Source organism: Talpa occidentalis, unplaced genomic scaffold (assembly GCF_014898055.3).
Source record: "Talpa occidentalis isolate TD23 unplaced genomic scaffold, MPIMG_talOcc4v2.1 talOcc4.11, whole genome shotgun sequence".
Taxonomy (NCBI): Eukaryota; Metazoa; Chordata; class Mammalia; order Eulipotyphla; family Talpidae; genus Talpa; species Talpa occidentalis.
Genome location: NW_023601104.1, coordinates 76780846 through 76797831, shown reverse-complemented (window position 1 = coordinate 76797831; position 16986 = coordinate 76780846). Strand labels below are relative to the sequence as shown.

The window sequence follows — 16986 nt, the reverse complement described above, 5'->3', positions numbered from 1 at the left end:
AAATATCAGATGGTTTCACTTATAGCAGGAATATAGAGGAACCAAATAAGACATCAGTGTAAAAAAAATAGTAACAGTACAAAACACAACAAAGCTAAAACAGACTATTATAAATTAGAGAAATATTGCAGGGGAGGAGGAAGGAGAAGGATCAGAGGAAGGGAAGGAGAGCATAGGGGACTGAGGTGATGGTGCGCGGGTGCACTGGTGAAGGAAACTCTATGGGAAACACCTGAGGGGGGTGGGGCAAAGCAAATATTTAAAAGTGAACAATGATGTAAAAAAATAAAAATAAAATTAATAAAATGTAAAAAAAAAAAAAGCTAGTACGTATATAACTCAACTTCAGGTTACCTGAGTTCACAGTCTGTTGTATATCTGGGCACTTAGCCATAACCTGTTTTATTTAGCAAAACCTCAATTTAATTCAGGATATAGTAGAAAATCAACTGCAAATACACAAAACTGTAAGAGATTGATGAGAAGGAAATTAACCTTTAAGAGGTGGTTTAAAAAATGTTACATTTTAGGACTCATGAAATTCTTTGATAATAATTTCCTTTTCAAAGATGTTAACTTACATTATGTGAACTTTTAAAAAAAAAATAAGGTTTGTGTGAAAAAGGAAGGCTCTAAAGGAAACAATCTAAATATTTTTAACTAGGTTCTGGATAATACATATACAATTTACTGTTTAAAATTGTGATGATTAACAATCATGCCTACTGAAATGAAAATACATTTTTCTCTGAACACAAGCTAATAAAATTCTTATAATACCATCTTCAATAAATATTCCACCAGGTTTTCTACTTGGTAACCTTGAAATGCTAGTTAAAATGCAACAGAGAAAAAAGGACTCTCATGATTTAGAATAAGATCTGGATGTGGATATCTGTTACGATACCATAAAGACGGGGGCAAACTACAGAGGTTTGGAATGAAATAAAGCCTAACTGCTTATTTCCTTTAATACAATTAGGCAAATTTACAAGTTTAAAAATAAATACACAAATTCTTACATCTATATGCATGTAACATTTGTAGATATACATGTGTACATATGCAAACATGTGCACTCACACATGTATAACACTGTTTTATATAACTGTATTATATATGCATACATTTTCACATGTAAATACTGTGCATTTAAAAGTTCAAATGAAGAAGCTACATTCGTAAGGAAGCAATCCTTTATAAACAGTTCATACTTGTAGGGACTATCACAACTAATTCTAACATATTTGAATACACAGTACCTAAATTCACACAAAATCCTATTACCAATGTTAATTAAAATCATATAGAAAATTAAGCCATGGAATGAAAGTATACTAGTAATGGAATATTTCATAAAAATCAGTGTCTCTACCAATACCTTTAATCTCAGCTGCAGTGCATTTTCTGATTTTTCTTTTTAGCCTTTATGTGCTATGGAACAGTGTGCTTTGTGCTGGTTTTGTGCTAGTTTTTAGTAAGTATCCAATTTAGCAGCTACCATGGGTCAAAAACTAGTAAAGTCAGTTAACACAAAAGATGAAATCCAAATTTCAAAAGAATATCCTGAATATTCACCAGTAGATGCTAAAGTCACCTCTAATCAGAAGAGATTCTTTATCTTCAGAATCTTCAAGGTAGGTCATTAACATGCATCATTAGCGCCTATGACCTGCATGTGGCTTTAGAATGAGGCTTGATAGCAAAAGTTTGATTAGCAGGGTTTTTTTTTTTAAAGCAAATTAAGAGTTTTTATATAGGAAAATCATGTGTTTGATTTAACAAAAGTCTAAAAATTCAAAACTGGGTCAAAACAGTTTTTTATTTTAGCTAATCTACTATCATAAACCCAATGGGCAATGGTAATGGTGACCGTAATTTTATATATACAAATTGACAAATCCTCTGAACTTTGGGTTAACCCAAGAGAAATATCAATATAAAGATATTATTAACTGAAAATACTTGCAACAACTAAAAAAAGCATCACTGCTTAAAGTCAAAGCAAGTAACTAAATTAAGTCCACTTTATTCTCTCAAGCACCCTCCTGAGAGACGCCTCCTCCCTTTTCTCTTCACATTACAAACTCAAAAGAGCATTCTAAAATAAAGATGTTTTATTGCCTTCTCATTTTATTTAGAAATCACTATGCATTTTAATATTATATATATCTTAAATGACCATTTTCAAGTTTCTAAATGATTAAAGATGATTTTACATCAATATGCATATCTAATATTTATTAACATCTCTCCAAGAATTTTTACTAAATTGGGAAGAATTAACAAATAAGCAGTATTTAAAATTTTATTATGCCTTATGTGGACACTTTACACCACATAATCATCTTAGTCAAAGCATCAACTAGGTTATCACATTTTTAAATGAGGCCAGTTATAACATGGACAAACAAAATCATGATGAGCAAATATTTTTTCAAATATGTACTTGTGAATAATAAGATTTTCCTCTTCACTGTATTTACTTAAATTGCTTTTAATCTGCCTCTGAACACAAGAAATCTGTACAGAGAAATAAACTAAAGTAATAAACTGACTATCTTCAAGACACAAAACTGACCAGAGAGGCTATGCATTACTGTGGTTAGAAATAAGAATTAATTTATAACCTATATTGAAAGATATATTAACATAAAAAGAACTTTACAAAGTTATTATTGGATATTAGTACATAGCTATGTTGTCCTAAGAGGTCTACATTTAGATAGGAAGTCCTACTTCAGGTGATGGACATTGAAGTGACATACAGAATACCCAAAAGATTACATAATAGACTATTAAAAAGTATTTTGCTCTTCTTGTAGCCTAGTCAGAGAATTAAAAAAAATAACGGTTTAATCAAAGTAATTTTTTAAAAAATTGCTATTTTCCCACATGGTACAAATGCAAAAAAAAAAAAAAAAATTGCCCAGATCTTTGTAAGAGAACATTAAAGCATGAACATTTATTAATATTTTTAACTACCTACTAAAAATGGACATGCTCAAAGAAAATGAAAGTAAGAATAGAGAGAACACAGAAGGCAAAAGCAAAATTTTCCTTACACACAGGACAAATCCCATAAAGCGTGCACTTGCCATAGTTCCGAAATGAAGCTATCTCAAGAGAGAATTGCTTTCATTGTTACCCATTATTTGCTGCATTAAAGTTTCATATACCAAAATTACATAAGGCCTGCATACCAAGTTCATCGTGCAAACTGCTGCCTCCTACAGCAGATGCATTGTCATGTGGTGCTTCTAAGTGGACACTCCCATTTCTCACCAGCAAGGAGGCACTAGAACTGAGCACTGCAGTCTGGGAAGGGGGGCGGGACTGGACTTTGACCTGGGCTGTGGACTGCTGGCCTTGCTGACCATCTTGAAGGCTAGGAAAAAACATGGATTGGGGAGACATTACAGGGAGAAAAGAGAAAACAATAGCTAGAATGAAGTCAATATAGAAAATCTTTCAAAAACTTTTTCAATGTAACCTAAGAAAGAGCCAACAAATGTAAAATATGCAGAATATACTGCCACATTAAATCTAGTCCTTAGAAATCTGATTCATATGCATCAGTATGGACACAGTAAACACTTAGTGCATATGTAAATTAATCAAACTATGAACTTTATTCCATCTCAAGTTAACAGAGTTCTCGTATAAGGAAAATGAAAGCAAAACAGAAGAATCACAACTATATTAAATGTATGTGGGTTGTAGTTGCTCCCCAGAAAATAAATCCTATCTTTCAATTAAATATGCACTTTTACCTATAAACTATATTCCAGAATTGTTCTTTCAAATATACTGGCATTGCAAAAATCACAGAAAGATAAAATTTCTACATACATGAAAACCAGAGAATCTTTGTAAAATGCAACCAAAATGACAATTTTGAATCAAAAGAATCACAAACTAGTGCAAGAGAACCAAAATAACAGACTCAACCAAGTAAAATGCAAGTGACCACTGGAATACTAGAAGTACAATTAACATACAAAATGTTTTTCTGAGAAGTCTATATATATATATATCTGAAATAAGGCCACAGGCTTTATGTACAAGTGTTAGTTAACAAGTGAATTTTGTTAACACCTTTTCCGATTTGTATCAGTTTCATTAACAAAGATCTATCATTCCACAAAATTTTAAAAATAATTTAAAAACCAGTAATCTGTCAAGGAATATCACAATCTTTTCTAAATTTCAAAATTTTAAAAATATTTAGTATTTTGTGATTATACATATTTATTTATTAAAATGATCAATAGTATTTAAATTATTTTAAAATTATCTAAAATTAACAAATTATATTAGCTTGTTTTATATATTTTAAAGCACTGAATTTTAACATTCTTAGTACAAAACTAAAATTTACTGATGAAACTCATGAAAACATTTTAAGTATAATTCCTATATTTCATTCCCTACATAATGTTCAATACAACTCTGCATTCTGTTGATTTAAGCTTACTTTGAACAAACTACAGTCTGTTACTAAATTATACCCTTTGGGGGAAAAAAAAAGAAGAATGCTACTTAGAATGGCTTCATTTAGTTTCTTTATCAATTTTATTATGATTATCAATTTCTAATTCTTTGAATTCAGTGCAATGGTTTCTCTGATCTGATGTCAACAAATTCATCTGCTCAGACTGTAATTTGAAGTAACAGGAAATAAGAGACTAAGTAGAAAATACTATATATACTGCTTATGCCTGTGGTTATGGGAACAGAACACACTCTGGAACTATACTCTCTGATACAGTACTCACATGTGACTACTTAAAGTAACTAAAATTTTAGTTCCTTAGTTCCACTAACCACATTTCAAGTGCTCCACAGCCACATAACAAAATTAAAAAGCTAACAACAAAGAGTGGGGAGAAGCTATTAGTGTCTACCATACCAGATAGTGCAAATTATAGAATAAAATGGAAAGTTCCGTTAACCATCACTACCTGGAATATTCACTTTTCAAGCTTCTTTTAGAGCCAATAAAAAGCTTACAACCTAAGAGAAGCACAGGAATGTACACAACAATAAAAAACCAAGTCTGAAAAATGTTGACTTGTCAGTGCTAGCTGGCATTTTTTAAAGTCATAAATATCAGAGTATTCATTTAATAACGTCTATTCCACTATTTAATAACGTCTATTCCACTTAGTCTATGGAATAGAATCTGTACATAATCAGACATAAATCAAGAGATGATATTGGGAACTGATATAATCAAATTTGTATTCTCAAAGACTGTTCCTCTTCCTCAGAAACTATTTAAACATCCATAAGTTTTACCAAAATGACTAACACAAGGAAGAAAATTCTGATGTGAAAATGTTTAAATAGCTCAAGTGCTATGTCTCTTCAATTCAGAAGACAGCAGAAATTCACAGAATTTGTGCTTAACAAGTTTTTATCACTTTTTCACTTAAAGTAATAAACAAGGATGCAATATGACAGATGTATTTTAACGTCAACATATCTGAGACTCTATTCATCTTTGCCATATCCAAAGAAACAAAAGACAGAGGAAACTGGACAAAATCTTTGAGATTATAAATGCCAACTTTTTGAATAGCAAAAGTCAGTCATAAAATATCTTTTGAATTCTTGTTCAAAATCCTTCAACAACAACAACAAAAAAGTCTGTAATCTTTAAAGAAACTGTTAAGAAAACTATTCTTGGGGGTTGTACTTTACCTTACATTAACTACTGATTGGCAAGAGTTAACTTGCCAACTATTTTATAACACAGCAAAAAAAAAAAAAGGTAGAAATTCAGGTCTATAATATCAACTATCAACAGAATCACTAACATGCAATTGTACTAATTATTGATAATTCACATTTCTATTTTAACTGAGAAAAATAAAGGTGATCTCAGTGTTTCCTCCCTCTATACCACTTAGTATCTATCACATCCTACTTTATAGTTTCATTTTTGTATGTGTCTTCCAATTAAAAAGCAAACTCTAAGAGTAAAATCACATATTCCTATGAATCTCTAGAGTTCAGAGAATAGTCTCAGAACAGTGTCTTGTACACAGTATACAACCAACAAATATCATTCCTGAGCACCTCAAAATGATTTTTATGATTATGTTATTGCTATAACCCTCTTTAATTACAGAGCTTTCAATCTTATGCTATTTTAAACAATAAATCTAAAAATACAGTAAAGCTTTTTACCCTCTCCCAGAATTCACTGGTGATATCTTTTCATTATAATCCATTAGAGTTCTAAATGTTATCACATTAAAGTTGATAAATAAAAATCTAGAACTCTTAAAATTAGTATTATATAATTTTAAAATATTTGTCTTTGTTTCATCCCCAGTAATTGTGAAAAAATAGCAAGGACCTACAAAACCTGTGTACAAGGCTAACTGAATGAAAAGACTTTAAAAAAATGAGGTCCAAACAGGATAGTCTAGCAAGTATAAACCACTTGCAAATTGATGATTCACTCTCAATCCCTGGAGACATATTTTACTAAGTTGCTTTTTAGTGCTGATTAAACTATTCACTAAAGTTTAAATTAAGTTAGCAGATTTTATTGGTATTTATATATTCTTGTAATTAACCTATCCCATTTCTTTTTGACAAACAAGTTTGCAAATTTTGTGTGGCCATGCCATCCTATATTAAAAAATGAGATTATTTTTATGTAATCACACAGAATTAACACCAATATGCTTTACCAATATATTTTTGCAATTACAAAAGATTATTAAACTGGTGTTTCTCCTAATTCCTCACAGTATATTTTATTTCATCTGTGATGATGTCAGATTATTTGAGAGACAAGCAGCCTTTGTTGGAAATATCCTGGAACCTCAACAAAATCAACATGCTGGCTACTCTCCAAAAATTCTGACATGAGCTCTTTACAAACAAGTTTCACACCATATCCTCTGAATGGTGATTTATTTAAAAACCTAAAAAAACATGGAGAAATCCTATTTGATTGGAGGGAGTTAGAACAATTCTTTAACATTCCACCAGGCAGAGAAAAAAACTAATTTGTGTGAAGTTTTTGATGAGTGGGCTCCAGCAGGCTCATTTGTGGCAAGAATGAAAGGATTTTTAGAGGAGGAAAGCAAAGATGTCTATGGCAGGTGTTACTCAAGGAGCAAAAAGTTTAGAAAAACACAAAATAGAAAAAGTAAAATGAAGTGTTGAGCTCTCTGCAGTTTGGAACTTTCTGCTACAGCTTTTAGCAGAAAGAAAAGTTACTTCAGGAAGCAAAGGAAAAGAGGTGAAAAGGAAACAGAAAAGGGCTAATAAAAAGCAAAGATACTCAGTAACAGTTTCTACACCAACTGCTTCTTTTAATTGCTGCTTTTCCTTGTCTTATATTTTAAATATTGGTTTAACTGATCCATATTACGTATTACAGAAATATGTATTACTGTAAGACTAGGTAGGAACATGACCTCAGAAAGATGAAGTTCCTGATTATAATGTAAAATCCAGAAAAACAGTCACCTCTATCCCAGGGGAATGTAAAATAAAGCAATATTAAAAAAAATAGGGATTATGCTCCTCTCAAAAACAAGGTTTTAATAAGGATTTTATGTCCTTCAACCTGTCATAAATTCAACAAGTTATTTTGTCATTTCATTAATTGCTTGTTTTGAATTTCAAATGTGGCAGGAAAATAACTTGAATAATGGTGCCTAAATTTATATGCACTGCTTAAAGCAAGGACATAGAAAGTACTTTTATTTGTATTCAGGTTCTGAAAATAAGTTAAAACACAAGTTTTTTTAATAATTTTTTTTATTTCAAATTCAACACAAACTCCTTAGATTTGACACAACTGAGAATAAAACATTTACTAAAACTTGAATGGAAATTTATTCCCAATATTATAAATAGGCGTTTTCTTAATTAGGAATATTGGAAAAAATTTAAATGTTTCTCTTTAGTACATACACAATAAAGGTTGAGAAAATCATCAGATGTATATGCAAATATATACATATATCCAACTGACCATCTTTACCATAAATATTCTAGTTCTCTGTCATTTACTAGATCCAGATTTTTGAAATAAAGAACACCAATTTTTAGACAATATGAAATAAAATATATATTAGTGAAATAAAACAAACTGGCTTAAGAAATTGAGGTCAGTTATTTGTTATTCCTTATTATAAGCACCACTCAGTTCGTATTTGTTCATATTAAACACTGTCAAGGTGTTAGGGGAAATGCTGCTGTAATGTTATTAACTTGAAGTAGGAAAAAAAATCAAAAAACATTGCCTGAAGGTTTTATTTACATTTCTATATCTGCCCTAAAGTGATCTTTCAATTTAAAAGTGGCTACACCCATCTGATCATTTTGTTTAAACAGTGCAACATAAGGCATGCACAAGGCAATAGGCTCATGATCACATGCAGAGAAGGAATAAAGAGCTTACAGGTAGGAAAGAAACTGAAGAAAAAGAAAAACACAGCTCTTTCGATGCTTCTCGGGATTGACAGAACAGGTTAGAAGGTCTGTTACATGCATGCTAAGCTTGGTGGAATTTTAAAATACCATACCTTGGGGGTGATCCGATGAGCAATGTAGGAGGGGTAGGGTTACTCCCTGCATTGTGCCGGCGCCGCACTGCCTGGCGCCTAAATGTGCTGCGTTCACGGCGAAATGCCACCGCCTCCTCGCTGGCCTGTGCTGCTGCATCAAGACAGACTTAGGTCAAATAGGAGCCTAGGTCAGAGATGTAAATAGCAGCTGAGCCTCTCTCACCCTTGAATTCCCACCCTCGAAGGCAATACACAAAATATTTGTTCATTTATTTAAAAGATATTTGTTTCTCTAAAAATGTTTTCAATCCACTATCTTGCCTCACCATGTCCTCTCAAACCCAATTTCCTACTTTAAGGCCTCTGTTGCTTTAAGTCTTTTTCTAAGTCTTGTTTATTTAGCCACTTGTTTCGTTCATCCCCCCTTTAATTATGCTAGTCTGAAAGTACAGTATTGGTTAGTTACTAGTAAAGGGGACGGAGCATTAAGTTTCTTACTCTCACGAGGACCGTATAAACAGCAATGAGGGTACTTCATTTTTGATGCTCAGGTGTAGTAAAACTGTAAGTTTATCTCACACTACCCTGCGCTACAAATTTGGCAGCATTAAATGAAATCACTGATGACCAGCTTACACAACTAGTTTTTCAAATGTTCATTTCAAGATAGCATCAATATATCTTGATGGTAAGGTACTTCGCAGCCATTAAACTGTATTCAATTCTATGGCCCAGACTTGGTTCCCTCAACATTAGGAAGCAAATTATCAGCAAGAGGGCAAGAATACAAAGTCATAGCTTAATCCAAAAGCGACTAAAACCAAGTACACAGCAAAGAAGAAATCACAAAATGGCTTAATACAATCACATACATTTACATACAACTATAGAAATTAACTGCTTTGGGCTTCCAAAACAGCAAAATACATCCATCCATTTGACTCTAAAACTATTTTTTTCCTCATAATCTGATTATTTTAGGAAACATTTAGTGCAAGTTAGTGCAGAAACATTCCTTCCAAACACATGAAAATTCCTTTTACTTTTAATTTTTAGCAAGTATGAAATGGATCACAAAATTAAGAATGTTCCATTTGGATTTCAGTTCTGTTACAGGCCTTCTTGACAAGTATGATTGATTCTAAAATCATTATACTGCTCAGCTAAAACTATGTCCATCAACTTGAAGAATGTTGATTTCAACACACAAAGTATTCTTTTTAACTTGTACACTTTTATCCCCTGCCCAGGCTGACTGAGTGAACATTCTTTGTGTATTTAGTACATTATGGTTAGAATATATGGACTACCCCCAGAAGGCTTGAACTTCTCTATCTTTAGACATTTTCCTTAATTAAAGGACTGACAAGCACAAATCTTTTCATCCATTCAGCAACCTTCTGCCATTAAGAAGTAAAAGTCACAAATCATAGGACACTTATTTGTACTGCTTGTTTTGTCTCAGTTCATGCACTATAGTCATTCCAAAGCTAGGCAACAAAGTAAGAATTAGGCTTTGAAATTTTGGATCCAAATCAAACTTGACACAAGTTAGTATTTCCTTTTTTTCTTCCAGTTTTATTGAAATATCATGAAAATTACTATAAATGTGAACAAAGCTAGTATTTGTAGAATCTCATATCCAAAAATCATATATGACCTACAAGAATAAATGATGTGGATTAGACCTGACCCCCTAAAACTGTGTTGTCAAACACGGTTGTTACTAGTCAGTTTTGGCTAGTTAAACTTGTTAGTTAAAATTAAATAAAATGAAAAATTCAGTTTCTCAGATTCCTGCATCACATTTGAAGTGCTCAATAGTTTCACATGCCTAGTGGCTTCAGTAACTGGACAAGAGAGACATAGATCGTTTCCATCAGCAAAGCAACTTGTACTGGACACTACTGATATAGACAGCCAAAGGGGACTTTGTCACCACAGTCTACAAAGCACACTGAGTACCTTGCCTATTCCTGATAATCATGACCTTAATAAAAGGAACCAGTATAGTCACAGAGGAGAAAAAATATTTGTAGACAGTGACTGGATGAAGGACAAAGCAAACAAGCCACTTGAATGAAAAATTAAAAATTAGGCAAGTGACTGTTATATCTTTTAATAGTTCTTAGACATCAATAAGGTTAACTCAGGTTATAGAATTTAAAATCAACATTTTAAAACTCAATTCAAGAATTGTTTTTGTATAATTAAATTGATTACTAGCTTATTTTATAACAAACTACAACTTATTACACAGGTCAATATACTTTATTAAGAAACTTTGAAACATTCTCTCTAGTTTCATGTATTTTGTTTTAACCAAAATAACAGAGTAAAATTTACCCAGATATACTTTATAGAGACTAGTTTAATCTGAACAATGTAGTAAAATTATTCAGAAAGATGTGGGAGGGGCCTCCCCTGGTGGCACAGCGGTTGAGCGCTGGGCTGCAAAGCTGCCTACAGCCTCTGCAGCGCCAGTTCGATCCCCGGCCACAGGCGAGGGTCCCACATGGAACGACAGACCTCTCCTGCCACGCCCACTGCTCCCCCCAGGAGTGTATTTCATCAGTCTGCCTGTTCTGTTCCCTGCTCTGGATCTGGTGAATTCTCTCATCCTCCCACGCTTCTGACTGTACCCAGTGCTTGTATAAATAAATAAATAAATCTTTAAATAAATAAATAATTAAAAGGAAACTTAAAAAAAAAAGATGTGGGAAAGCAATGTAACCCCTAAATACTAGGAGCATGAAGGAAAATAAAGTTTTCTTTACCATCTTCATTGTACTGAAGACTTAAAAGTGTTAATATTAAGTAAAGGTAGTTATTCCACAGTTTTGAAACCAAAGAATAAACTACAATGTCCATTTATAGTAAAAATGTTCTTTGGCTTCTTCAGAAAATACCCTTTTCTTGCCATTAATCCACCACTTATATTTTGGTTCCTGCAAAATGCTTTAACATTACTTACTTTCTTACTAGTTTTTATTTTTAAACACATTTTTGATTAATACATCAAGATGACCATTTAGACATCCATTAAATAACATATCAAAATGGAGTTATGATAACTACCTGTGTTATCCTTTGTAATATTTAGGGTATAGATTGCTAATACTAATAAAACTCTCAATGTTTTCTATATTCATTGCTTTAACTAGAGTAGCCAGAGTCACACATTCAAATTAAACCACTATGCTATAATTTATGGTCTCAACAACGAAAACTAACTCATGGCCCCCTAGGAATGCACTACTTGAACAGAAGATCTCTATTTGGAATAAATTCCAGTGTGGATTCAGTTCTATTAGAGACAGGAAAGAAGAGTGTCTTTAAAGCTTAAAATAATGTTATATGCATATTCAGCTGCATAAATCATACAGCCGCACTTGATGTAAATTTACTTCTGTAATTCAACTGCAATAAACTCTTTTTGAATTCTTTAACTTTGTAAGAAAAAGCAAGCAAGAGAAATTTTAAGTAGGGTACCAAAGAAGAGGAAAACATTCTAAAACCTGATTTGGAAGTTGACATATTGACATTGCTTAAAACCTAGTAACTCCTAGAACTCCTAGCAAACAGTGGAGGTAACTAGTATAATAATTAGTATAAAATGCAAATAATGAAAATTTAGCAAACTAAGTACAAATATGTGTATGTACATAAAGTAGGAAAAAATCACAAACATTCAAGAGATTAACAAACCACGAATGACAAAACAAGTATAAAGAACTTTTCAAGACACATATTTAGACAACTTTGCCTTTTTAAAAACTTCTTTTTTAATTATAAGAATCTTGGCTTTCTAATTATTTCTTTGTGTTAAGAAGACTTCAAAAGACTGCATTATGATCGTTGTAGGTTTAAGAGAGACATTCAGATAATTATTTAGCTCTTTACTTCTGTGGTAGTAATACAATCGTTCAATGCAGTTTAAACACTTACTAGGTGACTAAGGGCAATTCAGCACAGGGCACGGATATCCTAAGACATTTTAGACTGCTATGACCTGATCTATTTCTAAAGATCAAAAAAAGCCAAACACACATCTACAATACACAACACACCCTACACATCTTCCACTTCAGGACTTGCTTTCATTTATCTCAATGAGTTTAGGAAAATTCTACACATTCTCTACTTGTATTATATTAGTACAATTTTTATTTTACATGTGGGTATTAAAACAATAGACTGTCAATCTGGCTTACTCTGTGAATGAAAACAAGAAAAGCAATAAAAACATTAATATGCTTTCAGAAAGGTTAAGATTCATAAAAGAGAAAAATGTGGTGAGGTAGGAAGTAAGGACTGTGTATATTCTATCTCAAAAGTTAGAAAGTTATGATAATCCTCTGTGATTAAATAAGGAAGAATGAGAAAACCTGAAAAGACCAATCACAGAAAGGAAACTGAAGCAAAAATCAAGTTTCCCAAAAAGCAAAAACCCAGGCCCAGACGATTTTACTAGTGAATCCTACCAACCTTCAAAAACAAACACCTATTCTTCTCAAACTCTTCCAAAAAAAATAGAGAAATAGAGAAAGCTTCCAAACATATTCTATGAGGCCAACATTATTCTGACACCAAAACCTCACAAAGACATCACAAAAAATTATAAACCAATCTCCTTGATGAACACAGATGGAAAATCCTCAACAAAATCTTAGCAAATAAAATTCAACAATACATCAAAAGAATTACACGTATCATGGTCAACTGGGATTTATTCCAGGAAAACATGGATGTTCAACATCTGAAAATAAATGTAATTCACATCAACAAAATGAAAAATATCCTATGAATATATCAATAGATGCAGAGAAAGCATTTGATAAGATGCAACATCCATTTATGGTTAAAAAAAGAAAAGCCTCAGAAAACTGAGTAAAGATGGAAGATACCTCAAAATAATAAAGACCATACATAACAAACCCACAGCTAACATCATAGGCAATGGTGAAAGACTGAAAGCTGCTTCTCTAAGATCTGGTATAAGAAAAAGATGTCCACTTTCACCACTACTGTTGAACAGTATTAGAAGTCCTAGCTAGAGCAATTAGGCAAGAGAAAGATAAAAATGAACCCAGACTGGAAAAGAAGTAGTAAAACTACCACAATTTGCTAATGACATAATAATATACATTAAAAAATCCATGAAATACCACTAAAAAAAACTAATTGAAATAACATTGATAAATTGGCAGGGTACAAAATCAATTTACACAAATCAGTTGCATTTCTATATGCAAATGAGCTAGAAAAGGAAAAAACAAATTCCATTCACAATCACACCAAAAAGATTTTAATACACAGGAGTAAAATTAAAGGAGGTGAAGGTCTAGACAATAAAAACTGTAAGACATTGTTAAAAGAAATAGAAGACACAAGAAATGTAAAGACATTTCCTGCTCATGAACTAGAAGAATTAAGATTGTTAAAATGGCAATCTCACCCAAAGCAATATATGGATGCAATGCAATCCCTATTAAGGTTCCAATGGTATTCTTCAAAGAAATAGAGTGAACATTACTGAAATTCAGATAGAATCCAAAAGACCCTGAACAGCCAAAGCAATCATAACGAAAAACAGTGTTGGCACCACACTCTTAGACGTCAAACTACACTAGAAAGCTGTAATAATCAAAACAGTGTGACATTGCAACAAAAGCAGGTAATTGGAATAGAATTGAGAATCTACAACTATGGACAGTTATGGAAAAAGGAGTGGCTCTTCCAACAAATGGTGTTGGGAAAACTGGATAACCATATGCAAAAGAATGAAACTAGAGTACCATATTACACAAAAAGTAATCAAAATGGATTAAAAACATGGATGTAAAACCCAAAACCTTAAAATACATTGAAGAAAAATAGGCAAAATGCTGGCTTCGATGACATCTTTGAGGATTTATCTCTTAACGGCAAAAGAAACAAAATTGATTATAAAGAAATGGTAATACATAAAACTAAAAAGTGGTAAATTATCAGTGAAACAAAAAGACACCCTACTAATTGGAAGGAAATACTTACAAGCCACTCATCTGACAAAGGGCTAATAACCAACACAGATGAAGAACTCATACAACTCAATAAAAGAAAACAAAACTAACAAAATCAGGCAGAAGAACTGAAGAGACATTTCTCAGAAGAAGACATACAAATGGCCACAGGACACACACACAAAAAATGTTAAACATCTTACCATCAGGGAAATGCAAATGAAAACCACAATGAGATGCCATCTCACACATGTGAGAAAGGTTCATATAAAAAAGGCAAGAATAAGAAGCTTTGGCAAGGACATAGAGAAAAGTGAACCCTGGAGTACACTGCTTGTTAGATGGTAGACAGGTCCAGTTCCCATGGAAACAGTATGGAGGTTTCTCAAAATTTTAAAAATAGATCTACCACATGTTCCAGCAATTCCACTCCTAGGTATTTATCTGAAAAAAGCAAAAACACTAATACAAAAATACTAATACTTCTATGTTCACTGTAGCGCTATTTACAACGGCTAAATTATGGAAACAACTTAAGTACCCAAGGACAGATGAGTAGATTATGAAAATATGGTAGGTATATGTATACAATAGAAAAACAAACTGGGGACGGGGCACAATGGACTACAGTGAAGGATTGTGGGTGCCTTCATGGTAGATGTGGTGTGATTACATGCATCTAAGGTGTGATCTTAGGCTGTAAATCACACACAGTGTTGTAAACCAATGTTACCTCAATAAAATATACATATAAATATGTACAGGTAAAGATACCACTTAAAAACAATGTTAATCATATAGCTCATTGCTTACTGAAAACATTTACAAGTAATAAGTTACCTTTTAGTTGTTACACCACTATACCTGACCTCTGATAGTTCAATTGCTATTAAATGAATAAAAATGTAGAAAGTAGAAACTGTTTAAGAAAAGTATTTTCAGTGGGGAGTGTTTATTATAAGAAAAAAGGAGTATATATGCAAAGATGATGAAAATTAAAATGTAGTTTTTGATACCTCACATAGATCAGAAGCAAATTAAAATTTAAAGAAAAAAGATGAAAGTTGAAACAAGTATTAGAGATATATGCAAACATTCTGAAGTACACAAGTATCTTCAAAGTAAAAAGTATTTTCTTTAAGAATAAAGTTATATGAAAAAAATTTAAAGAAAAATCTTTTATGTCTCTAGACATAAAATCCTTTTTGTCTGAACATCTTTTCCCTTTCTTACTTCTCATGTCAGCCAAGAAAGATAACATCAGCATGCAAAGGTTTTTGTTCTAATATTGAAACAAATGCTTACAAGCATAATTTCTGGAATGCCAAAAAACAATGAGAATCTACTGCCCAACTTCTAAGCATTCATCTGAATTAAAATAATGTCTAACTGTGAAAACTTTTTAAAGGATTACTCTACGTTTTGGTAAGTAAACCAACAAGCAATAGCAAAGAATAACATTATTTGTCATGATTGAGTTAAAGAGAATTTGTCTATCCTTACTGATATTTTCCACAATCCCAAACAGTTAAACAAATACAGCTGGGAAGACAAAATGCTTTCAAGAACTCAAGTAAATCTCAGAGATGATAATTCACACTAAAAGTTCCTGTAAAACAAGAGTTTAAGGATTACCAATTCTTTCAATCATTTGCAAAAGGGATGTTATGAACCTCTCTAAGAAAACTACACTCAAAAACCATTTTTGCACATATTTTCAGGAAATTCACTAAGAAGGGATCATTAGTGCAGAACATATATTTGAAATGACATACATTTGCAAAAGGAACTTTCTAACAAATGATTAATAGGAATCGGCTCTTAGTTTTCATAGTAGATTTACAATTTACAAAGCACTTTTTACAGTCAAGCTACTAGACAATGATGTTAAGTGTGAAAGAGGCCCAAACAGTTATTATTCCTGTTTAACAACTGTGGAAATTGAGGCACAGATTTAATGACTTGCTGAAGTATCTGGCTAGTAATTAGATATATTAAAATGCAACCATTTGATTCCTTATCCAAAACATTACCGCTGCTATAAAGAAAAATACTAAGAATTCTGCTCCTGGCACACAAAATCAGGCATGAGATGGTTGGGGGAATTCAATATATAAACCCTATTTGTCTCATTGATAAATACATCATTTCTTCTTGATACTGTTTTAAGAAAAGATAATTTTTTCAAATAACTGATTTATCCAAACCTGTCTACTACATTTAATGAGCATTTTTGCTGTGTGGTTTTATGTCTACATTTTCTTCTGTAAATACAATCTTTCCTTAATGAACATGGGTTCAGCTAAATATTTACTACTGCATTATATTATAATACAGCATGAAGTTATGATCTTATGATGTCCTTGAATACTATTAAAATGAAAAAGATAGTCTGCCCCTGCTTTTTGATCCCACTGTGCTAATGGTTGCTTTTGTTTGTA

At 32.1% G+C, this 16986-nt stretch overlaps 1 protein-coding gene across 6 annotated transcripts in view; it reads right to left on the bottom strand.

Annotated features, from left to right (window-relative positions):
- PCNX1 (pecanex 1) overlaps nt 1-16986 on the bottom strand; it is a 142293-nt gene that overhangs the window by 65276 nt on the left and 60031 nt on the right. For 3 of the 6 annotated variants that reach the window (XM_037503611.1, XM_037503613.2, XM_037503616.1), the window contains 2 exons: nt 8559-8691; nt 3204-3388 (listed from right to left, as the gene is read on the bottom strand). The exons of 2 other annotated variants lie outside the window; for them this stretch is intronic. In XM_037503611.1, coding sequence (XP_037359508.1) covers nt 3204-3388; nt 8559-8691 — 318 coding nt within the window. The remainder of the gene's footprint in view (nt 1-3203; nt 3389-8558; nt 8692-16986) is intronic. One more of the 6 variants, XM_037503612.1, reaches the window with a different exon arrangement.